Here is a 19,417-nt window from a genome sequence, read left to right as displayed (position 1 = left end):
CAGGGAAATGCTGGGGAAAAATCATCAAAAGGATAAAGCTAATCATTTACTTACAGGTGTAACGGTGGAGCACAGGTATTGAAGTAAAGTGAGTTTAAATACTTGGTGTTTTTCATGTAAAGCAACAGCAGGTACACAAGATACCTGAAGAAGAGGATTGACGCAAGTTTCAGGGGTGATTTGTGACAGGAAGATAGCTGCAAAAATGAGACAGGAAATGTTAGCGCTAAAAAAAAGAGATACGCAGACCTGGAGGTGGCAGAGTTGAAGATGCTAAGATTTTCACTGGCCATGATGAACAAGATTAGAGAGCAGTTGAAAGAAAGCAGATTTATTTAAGTGTTTAAGAGACAAAGAACTGATAAAAAAATATTATTTTCCTCTCTTACTATGTACGCCTTCTGTTTGTTTGGTTTTTCTTTTCAATACAGTCTTTCTGTGACATAAAACCTACATTTTATGCGGTCAGTCACTGCAGTATTACTTTCAAACCATGGGGTGGCGTTTTCAAGAACAGTTACAATTCACTACCATGGTGCACAGAAGAAGAAATTCGTCGCATTCCAAAATGACGGACCCGACAACATCTCCAGAGGACCAGTGGAAAGTGAGTAACTGCTGTGAGAAACCTGTTTTTTGGTTTCAAATGACTCATGTGTTAGGCGTATGGCAGCACTGGCAAATCGCAAAAGCTGTGCTGTCTTAAAGTTGAAGCTTTAGTAAAGTGCAGGGAGTACACGGTTTGTTAGCTCCGTGGCTAACTAACGTTAGCTTCCGAGGTTTTGATAACGTTAGAAAGCTGTATTGGTTAGCTAACCAATTGCCTACTTATGTAAACAAATCAGCCATTGTTCCCGCTATGGTGTATACAACATGTCTTCAACTACACACGCAAAGTTAAATTAAAGAAAAAAGGTCTGAGTAGCTGCTTGTTTCTTGAAAATCTACAGTGCAGCATCAGTGTTTGTGAAGCTCACATTACCTTGTCTGATTGGCTACTATATACTGTATATAATTAATTACCAGACCACAGAAATTGAAATTGTCTTCGTTCCACCGACTCCTTAATATGGAGTCTGTGGAAATAAAATAAAGAAAATAAATAATTAAAAATAATTAACATGTGTTCAGGGCCCCCATTTAAAAAAATGTCTCTAAAATAAATTGGGTATAGTAATTTTACAGTACGTAAGTAAACATGTAGTAGGATCTATTGTTTAAACTTAACATATATTCATTTTTCCCCCTCCTGAGCTTTTGAGACTTTGGAAACCACAAATTAGACAGCTGTGCCCTACATCAAACAATAGTTCTGTGATGAAAGCTCTTATTTTCTACAGCTTTTTACCCACCTGTTTTCCTGAATTGGACAAATCAGGGCAATGCTCAGTGGGGGCTTAACTGGCTGGCTATTGCTCTTTTGTCAAACAAATGTAGGGCAGCACAGCGTTTTCCCTTGTCATTAGCTGCACAGCCTCTTATTTTTTTGCCTTTTTCTGTCTTCTGCTCTCTCGTGATGGCTCGGCAGACATCCGATGGTGCTTTCAGTGATGGTGGCTTTGACAACAGTGAGTATTCAGTCAGTTCTTGTGTTGTACTTCATCACCAGTGTAATCTGATCTCTCACATGATACCGATTATAGATGTATATCAAAATATGTTTTGATTTTGTTGTGAGTTATGTTTGATCACTGCTGTCTTGTTGTCTAGGTTATATCTCTGAAGCAATCAGAAAGGGTACTGTAGTGTCCCGGGCCAACAGTATCGGCTCAACAAGTGCCTCTTCAGTGCCAAATACAGGTACTAGGTTTGAATGTTGTATATTTATGTGATAGTTTGATACTAGTAATGTAATTGTAGTGTAGGTTAATTGTTTACTTGTTTAGTTGTTGTAGCCTGAGCCAGTCAGATATTTATAAAAAAAAAAAGTTTCATTTTTGTTTATTTAGTGTAAAAGCGAAATACAATGAGACATAGAGACAGCTTTGCTTATATTTCTCAATGATTTGTACAAAAGGAAAAATCTCTCTTGCTTGTGATTAATAAAAAAATATATATTAAGCTTAGCTCTAAAGCTTTTATTTTTATTTATTCCAGAAGTTAGAAAATGTATATGTTACAGTAACAAAACAGTAAACATGGCCCTGAAATATGTCTTAAAAAACAAAAACACAGTTTGAATAAATATAAATAAAGATCTAAAATTAATTTTGTATTGCTATTCCAGCAGTTAATTTTCATATTTATTTTACTCTATTTTGCTGTACAATGTTTTGTGACTGCTTTATACATACAATTTTCTTACTTCCCAAACACGGGGATTGCTGTGTGAGGTAGAAAATATTTCCCGTATCATTCCATGTTTAATTATGGAAACATGTGTTTCGTATTTTACAGTATTTTCTTAAATTCTTTGAGGGTTTTATGAGATGTTAAATAATAATTTACTTTGTAAATTAAGTGCATCACAGTAATTCATACTGATGAAAAACAATGAGGTTGCCTATATGTGTGAAATGAGTGCCAACACAGGAATGACTCCAGGGTTAATAATCTTGTACAGTTATGAATTGATTTGATCAACTTTTTAAAAATAGCTACCTCAGCATTTTGTAAGTTGGCTAACAAAAACACTGCTAATGTCATGGTTCAGATTTTTATTTGTTCATTAACGAGTATTAATCTATTCCCACATAGATGATGAAGACAGCGACTACAGGCATGAAACATATAAGGACTCGTATAAAGATCGTCGGAGACAAGCACACACACAAGCTGAGCAGAAGCGTAGAGATGCTATTAAAGTAAGGACACACATCTTGAAAGTTGGAGATTTGCTTTAACTTTTTTCAGTAGTTACTAGTTGCTCTCTTTTAACATTAGAAAGGATATGATGACCTTCAGTCAATCGTTCCAACCTGCCAGCAGCAGTCTGAATTTGCGGTGGGAGCACAGAAGATCAGCAAGGCTACTATTCTGCAAAAAAGTAAGATGTGGTCAAACATAACCTTTGTTAACATTTGAACAAACTTGGACTGCCTCTGCTGAGTAACCTTGACTTCAGATTTAGTTGGAGATAATCTATATATTAATTAATACATCTGACATCTTGATAAGAAAAGAGCAATTTTCTATCCTAGTTTATGTTTATGTGCTATGGAAAACAATAGAGTGCTTTGTACTGAACTTGTTTTGTATGGTGCTAGCTTTCATTCAGTTACATCTCACTTGGCCACATTTAACAATAAAAAGAGACGATAGACTAAGTTCAAGGAAGAACAGATACTTCCTGTCTTGCAGGGGCTCCTTTACCCAACAAAAGGGGAAGTAACAGTACCAACACCCTCAGTATAAAGGTTAACTTTCAACAGTGTACCTAAAACTTGTGTATAAGGCAAAAATCCCCAACTGACGATTTCTTGGTTGTTGTTGTGTTTTTTTTTTTAGCAATTGACTACATCCATTTCCTTCACAAAGAAAAGAAGAAGCAAGAGGAGGAAGTTTCTGTCCTAAGAAAAGAAGTGATGGCGCTTAAGATTATGAAAACGTGAGTGGTTTAAAATTTATAAGCCAAACTGCTTTTTCCACATTGTGTACTTCACAGGCCTTCTTTTTTTGACGATCTGAGACTTCTCTAAATCCTCTCAACATACCTGCACTGTGTGCAAGTCACATCTTTTCTCCATCCAGACCGATGGAAAGACAGATTGTAAAAAGAATGCTTGTCTGGGGGCAAAGAAAGAAAACTATGGAGTAGGGAATGCATTGATGTGTGCTTTTATCCATGTTCTCAAAAGAATGACTCAAATTCATTGTTTATGAAATTATATTAACCCCCCCCCCCTTTTTTCTTTTTTTTTTTTAAATGTTTTAATAGGAACTATGAGCACATAGTGAAGGCTCACCAGAACAACCCACAGCAGGGAGAGGATCAGGTGTCGGACCAGGTCAAGTTCAACATCTTTCAGAGCATCATGGACTCCCTGTTTCAATCTTTCAGCAACTCTGTTTCAGTGAGCAGCTTCCAAGAACTTTCGGCCTGTGTTTTCAGTTGGATTGAGGAACACTGCAAGCCACAGGTAAGGAGTATGTTTAAAAAAACCCATGAGAACTTTATTATTTTGTGTTTATGTTGAGGTATTTATAGTTTGTTTTCTGCTTATGTTCTTTCCTAGACGCTGCGGGAGTTTGTTGTTGGAGTGCTGCGGCAGCTCAACGGTCAGCTTTACTGACTGTACCTGGCCTCTGGTTAACTCCCAAAAATGGACTTTTTGAGCTTACTCTGGCCTCTAAGAGTAAAAAAATGTTGATCAGCCTCAAGCTATGTCACAGTATTTATACTCACTTTGACTCATCAGTGACTCCCTGGCTGCAATTTGATTACCTCATCACATGTGGCAGAGGTGAAAGGTGGCATTGGAATGAGCAGATATAAGTTTAATGCAAATCACTTTAAGCTATAAAATGTACATACATGTTTAACTGAGTGTATTTCAGGATCTTCTGATTGTTATTTGATTTGGGAACCCAGCAGTACAGAAGTCACTGAAAGTGCGGTTTTCAATGTGTCAGGCAGGCAAAATATTGTGTTTAACTAATGGTAATCACCATCTGCAGTAGCCATAGTTGCCCACACTGAGATAAAAAACATGAGGGGAGATTAGATCTTAATAGCGAGAACTCTTCTTACAGATTGAGTGAACTGATGGTAAAGTTTATGGTGCATTTTAAAATAATCAACAGAGAGAAAAGAGGGGAAGGGAACTCAAGAGCCAACACGTTCCCCTCTGTCACATCAAGCATGACTTTGTAGCTTAATGCTGAACCAAAGGAGCTGTTTCAGCTTCAGTGGACGAACACTGAGCCACTCCTTAGCGGTAGCAGATAATGGAAACTACTGCAGAGTAGGGCTGCCACAAACGATTATTTTGATAGTCGACTAGTCACCGATTATTTTTGCGATTAGTCAACTAATCAGAGCATGCATCCATTGGATGTACAGCATACAGCTTATTGCACCAGCATGCATCTGCTCTTATATAACTATCATTAGCTTACAGCTGTGTTTAAGGTATGTGCTAACGAAAAATAAAGACAAGATGATAGTTTATTAAATGTTAATGAAATTTGCAGATTGTTTCGGTGAAGTTTAATAAACTCCTTGCTATGTAAAATATAACAGGACACCGGAGTATATTCTCCAGCGTCTCACACTTCTGATAATCAGCTGTCTGCTTGACGTTTATTCAGCTGTGTAAAACCTATAACTTTAATCTCAGCCAAACAGATTTACTCAGAAACAAATAAAATACTACAAAAAGCCAAACAATACTTAAGTTATCTAAGTGACTTATATATGTTTAACCTGAGTAGCAATTTGCGGGAGTCCGGTGTTCTCACGGGCTCTAGTGAGCCTTGCCCCCGGCTAGCTATCGAGCTAGTGGGTAACAGACGTCTCCGAAAACGTCAGAGCGCTTTTGAAAATATGTGGTGTCTTGATAAGCTGAGCAGATATTTGAGGTTTACACAGTTACATTCTCGCCTGAAAATATGTTAAACGTTTATTTTGTGACCCAGAAAAAATAATAAGAGTAATATTAAAACTAACTAGCTGCCGCCATTGTTGGAAACTGAGCTGGGCCGCGCTATGAATTCTGGGACAGAGCTACTTCTTCTTCTTCGGGGTTTAACGGCAGCTGGCATCCTTGTACATGCAGTGCTGCCATCTTCTGTTCCAGTCCGTTATTACACTCTTACATTCTACTACTTATTCCTGCGTCTTTTGTGATCTTACAAAGCTTCAAACGACGCGTCGACTATTAAATCAGTCGTCGACGATTCTGATAGTCGACGTAATCGTGACTAGTCGACTAATCGTGGCAGCCCTACTGCAGAGTAACAATCATTGCTAAGTGTGTTATCAGGAAAACGCTATATGAGGTCTCAACAATTTATCACTGAGATTTGGCTTGTAATCCGACACATTTTGAGATGTACATAAATGGAGCTGTGACAAGCTGATAAAGTGCTGAAATGTCAAATTATTGTATGTATAAATTTAAATCTCTTTACAGTGTGCCATTTAAAATTGTATAGTTGGCGTATTTCAATTCAATTTGGCTTCAATGGCAGGAAATGTAATGAGTATTCTCTCTCATAATTGAGCTACATCACACTATGAAGCAATGTGTGTGGTGATCTTTCTGCAACTTTCAGATTTTCCTTTAATCAAAAAGCTTAAAATTTCAGCTTCAGTTGGTCCAAATCCAGCAGAATGAATATTGTTTACTTTTGTTATCAGTGGTTCTCAGTGGCTAAGATGCAGTTCATGCCATGTTGTGTATCAGCCAGCACCTGCTTTTTTTTCCCACCAAAAACTGTCCCTTTGAACTGCAGCAGCCAAGTTCATGCTGTGTGTTGAGATTTACAGCTGCTGTGTGCTGAATTATGAGTGAATTTCAAGCAGGTGACAGCTCATTTTAATGAAGGTTTTTTTGTTGTTTCCTTTCCTGTGTTAGCTGTATTCATGGAAATGTTTTTTTTGTTTTTGTAACTGGCTTAAGTTGTTTCAAGTGTATTAATAATTCTGTTATACAAACCATGTACACTCAGTGGCCACTTTTAGTTACCCCCCCTGTAAAATCCAGTCTGAAATCTGAGCCTTAAATTCTGCTTTATAACATTTTTTTCTTTCTTTAAATGTACACCAGCAGATGGGTGTCATCTATGCATAAATGTACAGCTCTGTTAGTGTTGTATGTTGACGTTTTTAATTGACAATCCAAGGAGGTTGAATATTTAAAATAGGTTTTAAATCTGTACCTCTGAGAGAACACTATGTATTTGATTGTATTTAATTTCATAGGTTTGCCTAATAAAGTGGCCACTGAGGGTTTTTTTTTTTTTTGTCATCCAAATTATGTGGAAATGGAGCATCTGTGCATAACAATAACAAGGTCCGACTCACAAAAAATCATAAAGCTAGGCAGTGGTTCCCAACTGTGCAGCTAATGCAACTTATTTTATTTATGCTTCACAAGAATTAAACTAAAACAATTGTGGCGCTTCAGCATCAGGATTTATGGTCTTGAACATTTAATAAGCAGAAAACAGTACAACTGCAATTCAAAAATATAGATATATACATTATACATTTTAATTTATGCTTTCAGAAAATAAAAGCAAGATGGAGTTGAACAAGAACAACAATGTATAGATTTTAAACATTTAAATAAAGCCTTGACATTTTCACTGGAAAGCTCAGGATTGGTTAAATCTGTTTAAAAGGGAAAATTTAAACCAGCGTTGCCTTTGAGGTGAAGAGCATGACTGTGTTGTCAATTGATGTGAAAGTCTTAAGAGTTTCACAAGCAACAAAGCAGTTTTTTATAAAAACATACTTTCAGTTATGAACTTTTTTTCAATTAAAGCATTTATTAAAGTTGAACTATTTATTCAAAAAAAAGGGCCATAAATAAAGTATTCTCTGGGCTTCAGATTGCTTTCCTGTGTAATCCATTTGCTTAGATTAGTGGCAAGGTGACTGTAAAAGAACTTTCTTGTTCAAGTATTTGGAAGAACTACTTTACAGTCCTCATCAGTCTCCACTCCAACTTCTTCCTGTGAGGAAGCAGAATATTGCAGGTAATAGCAAGAACTTCATTTTATTCTTAAAAATGATTTTTTTTTAGTGTCTTAAACTCACCAGGAACTCCTTTTTGCTCTTTGGATAACCCTCGAGGATTGCATTTGTCATGTCTGAAGCCTAACACAAACAAGGTGCCAAACACTTTAATAACATATCCATATGCAGTTTCACTCACACTAATGAAAGGGATTGTACTGCATTTTTTAAATACATGGCATGCAATACGAAACATGAGCTACGAATACAAAAAGGAACTTAAGTGAAAAAGATTACCAGTCTCTTCCTCTTTTTCCACTCTTTAACGTAGAGATCTCGTTCTTTATAAACCTGCAAATTAAAAATAATAATATATATAAGCAGCTGGATAGCGTAGTGGTAAGGTTACACACCTTTGGAGCAGGAGTGGCAAGTTCGATACCCAACATCCACGTTGCAGGTCCAACGTTCGGAAGAAGGGACTGCTCTCAGTTAGAGATTGATGAGGTACAAAAAATGCTATGGCAAGGGGAAGCCAGTATGACAGGTTGGGGGGGGAGATATCATTATCACCCCCACCAGAGATTGGGTACCAAGCCCCAAGTGCGCCAGAAGAAGGATTGTTGAGTGCAAGAGATCATGGCAAGCTGGATCCTCCGTTACCAAGACTGCGTGAAGTACCCTGAGAGGCTCTACTAGATGATGTGAATGCAGCGCTATGCCGCCACCATTACCATTACCGAGACTAACAAGCTGATCTACAGTGAAATTAGATGTTAAACAGCCACATGGGAGCAGTACCCTACTCTGTAGGAAAAAAACCCAGCCCCATCCAAGGTGTACTCTCAGATACCTTCTGAACAGTATATGCACAGTTGACTCATGAGTCATTAAGATTTTTATGACACTGTGGAAGACAGAGGACAACTGAAGGCTGTAGACCATGGTACTCAAACAGGGAGAAGGGACAGTGAGATGGGGATTCATTGGCAAATGGGTGCGATGACATAGCCTAGTTCCATAATTAAAAATTTACTGAATCGTGTGAATATGACAAATATGCAAAAAAAAAAAAAAAAAAAAAAAGTTGTTAAGGGGGAAATACTTTTTCACAACATTTATAAATAAGAGAGGCCATGGGACAGATCCCTGGTGGATTCCTCACCTTGTCCTTCTCCTCTGGCGTGATGTGATTTGAGGCCGACTTTATCTTCTCCAGTCGGGCTCTGTACCCAGAACACTCTGCTTTTAGCTCCTGGATCTCTGACACCATTTCCTCTGTTGTAAGGGAGCTGTTTAGCTCCTTCAGTTCTGTCATCACAGATTTCACACAAATTTACAGAACATCCCCTTTCAAACATATGCAGTAGAACAAAAACAACACGTGTAGAGAAAAGAGAAGTGGGGACAAGCCTCATCGTAAACCGTTTACTGTATCAAACAGCCACATCTTGTGGCTTAACAGTGCGCAAAATCTGAAAAGATAGTGTCAGTGATTAGCAGAAAATGTCACCTGCATCTAGCTGCCTGCAGCTCTGGGTAAGGGATTGCACCTCTTCACTGAGCTCTGAGATCTGATGGTCCATTGCCTTCAGGTCTGCATCGTTCACATCTTTGAACTGAGCCTGTGGGACAGATTGAGTTATTCCAGTTACTTATAAATTATATGTGCATAATATTCCAGACAAACAGACTAACCTGGTCAGCAAAATAAATCTTTTGCTTGCCATATATTTTCTCCTTTATCTTGCCTTCCAGGGCCAGCAGCTCCATGGCTTTGACCACTGCCTGTTGGAAGAAATGTGTAAAAAACACTTAGTTGTAGGCTATGAAAAACAGGTTAATTTTAGGCATCTAATTGTCTCACTGAAGTGTTAAACTCGCCGTTTTGCCCAGCCCATGTTGCTTTTGTAAATTAGAGAAGACATCCTGAGCGCTATAGGGCCGGTTCTTCTCATTTAGGTAGGCAAGGATGACGCCCGCCCCTGTGAATGACAGCAGGACAAGTTTAACGTTTATCTAAACTTACCATAACATTATACTTAACTTATACTAGAAGTAGATTTTCATGATTATGTTAATATCTAATAGTGTAATATCGCTGGCCACAATCATCATCCTAATCTATTTTAATATAAATATGATTCCCCTCCTTAAAACAAGTATATCGTTTGGAAAAGTGGAAGAAGAATAAAAACACGGAGCTCGTCTCAGCTAACGCTAGCTTGTAGCCGTTTGGCTAAACGTTTCCTTTTATCTGTGACTTTTAACAATCGTCGTTCGCTCAGTGCAGGCGACTGACAAGCCATCTAACTTGTTATAGCCTAGAATATAAACTTTTTACCTACCGTTATCTTTTTTACTCATTTCCAACTACTCCACTTTAGCTTTCCAGATCCGAGTTTCGCGCAAAACGTACGTCACGGAAAAGATCGTTCATGCTAAAAGATGCAACACACCAGCACAAAACCCGTCTTCTGCCTTCGCGTTTGAGCGCCCCTCTGTTAATTCTGCCCCAAAAGTTATTAAGTATGACAGGTTGAAAGTATCTCAATGGTTCTTTTACTTAAATTATTTTATGTTTAGTAGAACTTTATCTCCTTCTTCATTCCATGTCGTTAGCGATATCCCGAAAAAAAAAGTAGAGTGACACCTCTTTTAATTTGGCTGTTCTCAGAAGCAGTCAATTCAGTCCAAAACCTAACCGGCCACTTCATTAGGTACACCTGTTCCGGAACGCAAATATTTATTCAGCTAATCACATGGTACCAACTCATACATGAAGACATGTGGACATGGTCGAGATGACCTGCTGACGTTCAAACAAAGCATCACAATGAGGGGAAAAAGGAGATTTGGATGACTTTGAACGTGGCATGGTTGTTGGTCTGAGAATCTTAGACACTGCTGACCTACTGGAATTTTCCCTCACAACCATATTTTGGGGTTTACTGAGAATGATCAGAAAAGAGTTGCTGCAGTTCTCTGGGTGAAAATGTCTCAATGTCAGAGGAGAATGACCAGGGTGCAATAAACAAGATATACAGAAGAGCATCTCTAAATTTTGAACTTTGAAGAAAGATGGGCTACAGAAGAAAATCTTACTGGGTATCTCATCAAATTAAAAGGTTAGAAAAACGTTGCCTGGTCTGGTGGGTCTCAATTTGTGCTGTAACATTCAGATGGTAGGATCAGAACTTGATCTAAACATTAAAACAAATGTTGGTGCTGGTGGTGAAATCGTGTGTGGCATATTTTCTAGGCACAGCTTGGGCTGCTTACTGCTGAGCATTGTTTAAATGCCACAGCCAACCTGTGTATTGTTGGTGACCATGTCTATCACCTTATGACCACAGTGGCAATGAGTCAACTGTACTTTAAATGGCCAACAGGACACCTTTGACATGTGACCAAATGTGACACAAAATGTTTTTATTATCCAAAGACTGCTTTAGAGAAATCAAATTCCCTTGCAGCTCTTTGAAGTCCACCGCTATGATGATCCATCTAAAACGGAATAAAACACAAATGTCAAATTAGGCCGTGACTGGTTTTCTAGTTGTTTCAGAGCTTTTCGGTATTAAATGAAGTACATCTGAATTGCCTTAAGAGCACCTTTGATAAACAGAGAGACAGTTAATTGCAAACATTTTATTTAATATGATTTGCACATCAAAACATATCAAAACCAGTTACACAGAAGGAAATGCACTACTATGCACATTACATTACAAACAGCCTACAAATCCCTCATGATGAGGACTTCTCATAGAACAGCCTACAGAAACATTCTTGTTAACTGATATGGTCAAACCAAGTCCAACTAATTTAGTAACATTTATTTTCTGCAATTTCCCATCAGTTTAATTGTTCTATTTAAATTCTGAATCCAGCAGATTTTTTTCCATACTGTGCTAAAATTGCAGCTACGATTTTCTTCTCAAAATAACACAATTGAAAACAGTGATGTTTTTTTCCCCTATTAAACAACCAGCATTTTAACTTTTCATATGTGCATTTCAGTAAATCTCACTTGTGGCTCATGGAAATTTCAAGTGCCATTTCCACTCTAAAACGCTATACAGACATGGTTTGTCCATGTATAGGAAATCAGGCCGACCAGCAAAAGCCACTATAAAATAACACTTAAAAAAAGATGTGAGGTTAACTTCCTATCCAAACTTGATGTAAACAAGGTCGCCTATTAAGATTGTAAAAGAGCCTTGAGAATATAATTTTCTCTCTTAAAAAAAAAAAAAAAAAAAAAAAAAAAAAAAAAGGTCAGTTTGAAGGTCAACCAGATAGAATACAAGAGTGGTAAGACATAAAGAGACTATTTTAAATTTTTTCTTTAAAAAACAAAACAAAAACAAACAAAAAACTGAATCGCAAACAAACCCGAGGGCTCATTCCAGGTATTTAACACGCACACAAGGTAATTGAGCCATTTTAAAGGGCAGGAAAATGAAAAAAAAAATTTTTTTTTAAAAAAAATCAGAAATTACTCACACGCGAAAAAGAAGCATGTTCTGATGTGAGGAACAAATTCATTAACACAAATGTAACAATCAGAGCTACTCTGGGCCATAAGACTATTGTGACAAAATAAACTTTGAATGCGTTCCTGTTAGTCAAGAGAAAAGGAAAATAGAAAATGTTGAACTTTATCCAGATATCATTCACCTTCATTGAAGAACATAATCACTGACTAAATATGCAACTGCTGTCAAGTGTTTAAATTGTCTAAATGATTCTCTAAATGAATTCGATGGTGCACCATCAAATTAATCCTCTTCCATCAGATCGTGTTAAAGACAGCCGAGTATCAACATGAACATGAGCTACTACTTATTGAAGGGCTGATACATCCAAATACTGAAATGTCTAAATAAGCTTTTATATAAAAGGCTGTTGCACAATATCAGTACTAAAACATGGCTCAGCTCAACCAAGAGGAATGTCACATTTGGTCCTGTGTTAATAGCCCTGTATGTCTAGACCTCTGTGTAGAAAAGATCTGATGGCCTCTGGCTTTCATTTGAAGTCAACAAGTACTTGTACCTTGTAACTGAGTGGTGTGTAAAGTTACAAGACTGCAAAAAGGCTCAATAATGCTGGTATATTTAATGTTTGAATGTGTTTTATGTATGTTATTGTGTTACCTATTGCTTAGCCTACGAAGTAAAAGTTTTCTGGATGATCACATTTTCAAACTACAGCAAAGAGAGTCTGAAAAGATAGAAAATATGAAATACTTCACAGTGATAAACTGATGCTAATCAGGAGCAGGGGTGCTGGAACCTAAAATCATCTCCCACACACATTCTCATACTTTATCAACACAAGCTGTGCACACAGACAGACACACACACACACCTTACTGTGGTTTACCAAGCAGGCTAGACAAAAAGTTAGACCCCTGGCTCTCTCCCCGTCTAGAACCTGCACCTTCACCGAAGGGATCCAGCTGGTTTAGTTCAGACTGATCCAGCATCTCAAAGTCTTCTCCATCCAAGTCCGTGTCTAGCTCAGAGCTGGACTGCTTGCGATAGCTTCGGTGGGCCCCGGCCCTGGGGGGACCTTCTCTGCGTTGGGCAGCAGGAGGCCGTGGTTGCAGTGCCCCGGCTATTGCTGCCTGGATCATGTTGCTGGTAATGACTCCAGCCAAGTCTCCAGTGATATTAGAGGCAAGTGGCAGGCTGCTAAGAGAAAGTTCAGCATCTAGATCCTCTTGGTCTGAGTCAAGATGAGATTCCACATCTAGCACTGAAGCCCGGTGACTAGCTAGCCCAGACAGACCCAGGCTAGGCAGTCCAATGCTCGTGTCATCATCATCATCCATCAGAGTGGCATCAGGGTTTATGGAGGGGAAGTCTGGGAGGTCCTGGGCAAAGGATTCTTCAGCATCACTATGCCTGTCAAAATCTGGCCGGAATACAGACAGGGAGAAGATCAGAAGCATGAACTAACCAGGAAATCGAGGTAAGAAGTCCGTCTTTTTTGCATACATACCCTCAGAGCCTTCAGTCAGTGGGGTCTGGCCACGTGACAGGTTAAATGTTCCATTGTCAGTATAAGAAACCTCAGCATCAGAATGCTCGGAGTCGGTCAGTGCAAGCTCCTTCGCAACAACAGCATCATCAAACTAGGAGACAAAATGAAATGGTTTAGGCTGTGCTGTGGTGCATTTTTTTTAAGATGGCAGTCAAGCTGGTAACTCCGACTCTGACATAAACAGAGAAACATTCTTAGTTTGACTCTCTGCTTGTTTCTCATCCTTTTACCATCTGCAGGCTTTGCCACAAACACACATTAAGACAAAAATAAACAGGTACATTTTGTGACGTTCTTAACCACAACAGGAAATGGTGCTGACGTGCTGCTGTAGCTAACAGTGTGCTGAAAAAGCAATAGGTGCAGTGAATGTTTCATCTTTCGTTTCATTTTATAACCTTGTAACCAACACTGTTGACTAACAACAACTCATGTTCACTAAAAGAAAAAAGAAAAAAAAAACCTGGACAGACTTTAAATTTTAATTTATAGAATTGTAAAGACTAAGATTTTTTCACAAATTCACATTACTCATTATGAACACTTTAAATATAAAAGTTTACTTCTGCTTTAGGAAGCATTTTGTGTATGTTGACATAATTACTAGATCACAATATGAACAAAAACAAAAACTATATTTGAAGACAAATTTCAGGAATGATGTCCCCGACTTTAAACAATAGAAAGGCAGGCATAGTGAGTAACAGTTTGATTAAAATATTAAGAGCTTTAGAAGTGCAACAGCCTTACTGTTGGGCAAAAAGCGGCCAACTCCTCCTCACTGTCACTGGCTTCACCCGAGGCTGCACCATGTAGAGGTCTTCGTAGGACTGCAGAGTGGAGTGACCAAGACAACAAATAATTACTGAGTCCAGCTTATTTTAACTGTAGTAGTTAAATACACAGTGTGCAGGACAAACAGTTTTAGAAATGGTTTGTAAAATTAGAACTGATTAACAGATTAATCAACAAACAAAGAAAAAAAAACAAACACTTTACATCACTATCTCTACTCTGATATTTGCACTTTGGTCTCATTTACTGGAGTGGAAATTGTCTTAACAACAGTTTCATCTCAAACGAATACATTTACATAAAATCCAGTTAGCTGCCAATTCTAGTAAAAATATACACGATACAATTTGGTTTACAACTTACACTGATTGTCAATGGGCTTTAACATCATGTATCCACGAACGCTGAAGTCCAGCCGCTGCAGGACTGGCTCCAGCTTGATGCCAAGATGCTGGAAAAGCTTGTGATAGGCTGCCAGAGGAGTCAGGAGAGTAGCTAACACTAGAGGAGGGGCAGAGAGAATACTAGTTAAGATAGAGAAGAGGGACATTTCTATTAAAGTGCAGTATTTCACTACAGAAAGATAGCCTGTTGACTTTTTTTTGTGATAAAGAAAAACTGAGGGACAGGGAATAGAGGTTTAATATGTAGAGTACAAGCTGATGTTTGGATTGTTTCAGACGTCAGATGTCCTCCTTGCCCAGCTTTGCAGCCTACTGGTTGAAGGTTAGGAGATTAGCTTGGTCTCTGTCTGACCTCCTTAGCTTTCTGCCTGGCTCTTTCACTCCTGCCTGGTCTGCCTCATCCACATTTTAATCACCTCACAGATCAGGCCCCGGTACTGAGCCCCCACAGATCTGGTTTCCCCACCCATGCACTTTTAATTAGACTAGTCAGGCAGAGTTTCTTTGCCAACATAGTTCTGTGAAGAGGCGTGGGTTTTTAATTAGAACTGGATAAACTGCTCGGACTCACAAGCAGAGTAGGAGAGCACTAATCCAGGAATGTAGCGTCCAATGATAGCCAAACAGCTGAACACTCCACAGGTCAGGATGCAAAACTGTCACAGAAGAGCCGGAAAAACAAAAACAAACAAACAAAAAACAAGCAAACAAACAAAAAAGACACACACAAACAGAAAATAGTCAACACCACCATCACGTGTTGCCCATGGTGCACTTATCCACAGCTACAGTCACACTAGGGAAAACAGGAGACCATATCACAACCAAAAGTATTCCAACCCCGTGCAATGAACATGTGGAATCTCTTCGAAATGGTAACTTTAAAGATGGCGAGCAGGACAATGACAAATCACAGTCAGTTGCAGTCTTTAAAGTGACAATGATAAAACAGCAATAACTGTGATTTAACTGGACAAAGATAGCTGCTCAGTAACTGATATTATACAGGAATATAACAAGAAAACAAGCAGCTGACTAGAATGATCTATTGCAAAGATAATCGTCACATATAAGTTGTGTCCATCGTTACAGACCGACTCCAACTGTTTGTGTTTACAAATTAGACAACAATTTTCTTCAAGCCTCTGCCAAACTGTCTGAGCGACTCCAATAAGTCCAACTTGGACTGTGACTGGGTGTTGCCTCCCAACAGGTCGCCTTGTGATTAAAAAAAAAGGTCTCCCAGAGGTTGATGGTTGAATGTTCAAAGGTTGCATGCTCAACCACAAGTTGCTCGCCCAATGTGAAAAAATTCTGCGCAATCATTGGTCAACCGCCTATTTTTCCTCTAGTGTGACCGAGTTAATAAACCAGTGTAGGAAAAAAAATTAGAAAAGGATAATAGGTAAATCAAACAGGGATAACTTAAAAATCATACAATAGGTGTTGTGATACAGAATGAAGTCATTGTGTTATTGTGTGTAGCTCTCACTGTGCCAGGATTTTGACGCTTGTACTGCACAATACTGGATTTCAGAACCACTCCACTGACCCAGGCCTCAGCAATATGGTGGCACAATTCAGGCACACTGAGGGTGCCAGGATGCACCAGACCCCAGCTAGACAGGGACACAATCATTTAACTCCTTACTGCTTAATCAACTCCTTATCATTCAACTAATGCTGCAATATGAGAATAAAAAAAAAATAAAAAAAAACAACAGTGGCTACAAACCTCTCATTTTCTGATTCATCCAGCTTTCTGACTGTAAAGGGAGAGAACATTCATCACTTTAAGAAACATTAAATATCACTGTGTAACATTATGTATACATTATTTAGACATTTGCTTGGCTTTCATCTACAGTGTCTTCGGGATTTTAAAAACTACTGCCAAAGATGAACCGTTTCATGACTAATACAGATCACTTTCAAAGTCCAGAGTGCAAGGCTGCTGACTGATGTCATATTTATTCTAGGAACAAAAGTACATTTGCTACAGCCACAGTACATTAGGGATTGAATTGGCTGCATTTTGCACAATCTATGACATTCCAGAAGCGGAAAAAAAGGAAAATGCAGAATATGATGTATTCTCTTAAATATACAAATATACATTGAGACAAAATTTAGCACCTCTAATCTCTGGCCAGATCTTATTTCTCCAGGTATCTAGACAGACGAGTACAACCATGCCAGATGCCAACAGGAATATCAGGCGCAGTGAGGTCAGAGCGAAGAACCTGGCAGGGGATAAACCACAGAAAACACATGAACACAGTGCATCTATTTCTTGCTTTCATAGGCATAAACAATCACAGAGCAATGTAATTAAAAAGTTAATGCAAAATTAATTAAACCGCAAGACAGTCTGAGCAAATTCCATTTATTATTGTCAAAGTAAGAATAAGAAAGAAAGCCCACCCTCTGGTGTCTTACACAAATGTATTTTAAACAAGAAGGTTGGCAGTAAGTAGAGTATTTGACCTTTTTTTTTTTTTAACTCCACACACTACTGTAATATCAATTATATCAATAAACATTTAGATGATATTAATCCAACAGACTAACAGATGTTCATATTGTAAAAAATGTGGTCTAACTATACATAAGGTTTCAGGGTTTTTTCCATCTTTCTGTCTTGCACACAACCCTAACTAAATCCCAACTGCTGCTCCATTTTCAGCTCACAAGACTCCAAAATGTAATGGGAACAACAATACTGCAGGATTCTGCCAATCACCGGTTAGAGATTAACCTAACAAAGAATTTGCTGGCAGAACAAGGGGTGTCAGTATTTGGGTTAATGCTGTAATTAGAAGTGACAGTAACAAAAGCAATGTGAAAATGTTTATGGAAAGTTGGGTCACTGAAAAATGAGAAAACAACAAGTGCTCAGCACTGAAAATGCAGCTCGTGGTTTCACGAGTTTGTCATCCGCCACCTGTATGTTGAAAATCAGGACAACCCTGTCCTACTGTGAGAGCGGCTGCCCTTGTTAATGTCTAACTTTCAGTCACTTTGGGGTTACGGCTGCATCACTCTGGGCTGAAAATGGCCTGCACCATTATGTGTGTGCAGAAGCAAAGATAAAGCAGATGCAGTGCAAACGTTCTGAAACGCTTGGTGGTCTAATCAAATTCAGGCTGAACGCCAGAACTCTGCAAACATGCCCACCAGTCAGGCTTTCTTTCCATGTGTCAGGTCAATGATCCTTCCTGTACATCTAGCAATACCCAGGTCAACTAAGTAAGCCAAAATTTGGCCCAGTGAAACACTCAAACATACTTACATATTCATATAGTGAAACAACTTCCCCTCTTATCCCCATGACACTAACTGTAGATTTGACCTTTACAGGCTCACTGGTAAAATTGGTAGAGATAATCCACAGCATTACACAGATTTCAAGATTAAAAGCAACAGTTAGGAGCATTAAAGTTGAGTGAAAAGTCCCTGCAGAGTGTGCATAAAAATAGTACCGCCACTCAGCCAGCTGCTTTATCTTGAACTGACAGGCAAAATATTTGCATTGTGTATAAGAACCATCTGCTTCCAGTCACGCTGTCTTGCCTCTTGGTGTTGTCTGGATGTCGGCAACTGTAACACAGAGACACTGAGGAAACATAACTCACAAACTAACACAAGCTAAAACTTACCAGAACACAACGTTGATCACAATGTAGAGAAGGACACAATGAAAGGGTTTTTCCCAAACCAGGACAGACTGCAGGTAGGTCAGGACAGGCTCATAGGGCCCCAGCCTGGACTGGAGAGCAGCTTTGACAGCTCGTACTTGGCCATCTCTTTCGCTAGAGCATGAACGACTTCGAAGGCAGATATCAGCGCTCTGATTAGCAGAGCAATCCCCCACGTCTGCCCCTTGCATTGTTCCAGTGTGAGTCATCTCAGCGTCCTACTCCTGACAAAGTAAGCCTGTAAAATAAAGATTTAAGCTAAGTGGAACCATGTAAACAGCTTCATAAGGAGCGCCACAGCGCCGCTCCACTAACATTTATGCTAACGGATTTTTAAGCTAAAAGCAAATGACGCCAGCCAAACCACTTTATTATGGTCTAACAACACACATTTGACTATATTAAAATAAAATATTTTATCAAAGCAAATGGATAAACGTTTCAAAAGCAGCTAACACTTACTATTTTGTCATTTTTTTTGCAGAAATGCGGCGCTCGATTCGGAGAACTTACAATATGGCGTCACCTGTTTTTCTGAGCCGTCAGCGGCCCAATCACAATACACTTTGGCCCTGCGTCATGAGGCATTCAGGTGCAGTAGGAACATCTTTACTTATTTTGAAGCACTTCGTCGGCAAAGTTGAAAATGAAAGCGCTATTGCGACTGTAATTTTCCACACCAAAAACTTAACCCATTTATTATTATTATTATTATTATTATTATTATTATTATTATTATTATTATATAATGTTTATAATGAAAGGATGTGCAGCAGGTTAGACTGATTACAGATGGAAGCTGTACTAAAGAGTGTGCTGAGTACATTGAAGAGCTGATGAAT

General features: G+C 38.7%; 3 protein-coding genes across 4 annotated transcripts; 1 reads left to right on the top strand and 2 right to left on the bottom strand.

The window, feature by feature from the left end:
* The first annotated feature begins 519 nt into the window (after nt 1–519).
* Nucleotides 520–4,746, top strand: mlx (MAX dimerization protein MLX). The gene is made up of 8 exons (XM_040046197.1): nt 520–607; nt 1,529–1,568; nt 1,711–1,800; nt 2,698–2,804; nt 2,884–2,986; nt 3,448–3,547; nt 3,878–4,079; nt 4,176–4,746. Exons 1-8 carry the CDS (start codon nt 533–535, stop codon nt 4,230–4,232), a joined length of 774 nt encoding a protein of 257 aa, XP_039902131.1. The 5' UTR covers nt 520–532; the 3' UTR covers nt 4,233–4,746.
* Nucleotides 4,747–6,367: 1,621 nt separating this feature from the next.
* On the bottom strand, nt 6,368–11,161 carry LOC120742728 (PSMC3 interacting protein). Its single transcript, XM_040046162.1, has 8 exons — nt 9,973–11,161; nt 9,509–9,609; nt 9,323–9,412; nt 9,138–9,249; nt 8,790–8,935; nt 7,922–7,975; nt 7,706–7,765; nt 6,368–7,620 (listed from the first exon to the last, which is right to left on the bottom strand). The coding sequence occupies exons 1-8, from the start codon at nt 9,989–9,991 to the stop codon at nt 7,564–7,566; spliced, it is 639 nt and encodes a 212-aa protein (XP_039902096.1). The 5' UTR covers nt 9,992–11,161; the 3' UTR covers nt 6,368–7,563.
* Nucleotides 11,162–11,260: 99 nt separating this feature from the next.
* On the bottom strand, nt 11,261–19,173 carry retreg3 (reticulophagy regulator family member 3). 2 transcript variants are annotated; one of them, XM_040046142.1, is made up of 10 exons: nt 19,038–19,173; nt 18,537–18,813; nt 17,014–17,120; nt 16,613–16,643; nt 16,370–16,496; nt 15,449–15,533; nt 14,837–14,974; nt 14,429–14,508; nt 13,637–13,769; nt 11,261–13,549 (listed from the first exon to the last, which is right to left on the bottom strand). In XM_040046142.1, exons 2-10 carry the CDS (start codon nt 18,782–18,784, stop codon nt 13,002–13,004), a joined length of 1,497 nt encoding a protein of 498 aa, XP_039902076.1. In that variant the 5' UTR covers nt 18,785–18,813; nt 19,038–19,173; the 3' UTR covers nt 11,261–13,001. The 2 variants fall into 2 exon arrangements, with proteins under 2 accessions (XP_039902076.1, XP_039902084.1); XM_040046150.1 differs by having other exon boundaries at nt 19,089–19,107.
* Nucleotides 19,174–19,417: the final 244 nt, after the last annotated feature.

The sequence above is a fragment of the Simochromis diagramma genome, unplaced genomic scaffold (genome assembly GCF_900408965.1).
Source record: "Simochromis diagramma unplaced genomic scaffold, fSimDia1.1 OVJJ01000321.1, whole genome shotgun sequence".
NCBI lineage: Eukaryota > Metazoa > Chordata > Actinopteri > Cichliformes > Cichlidae > Simochromis > Simochromis diagramma.
This window is presented reverse-complemented; position numbering and strand designations above follow the sequence as displayed.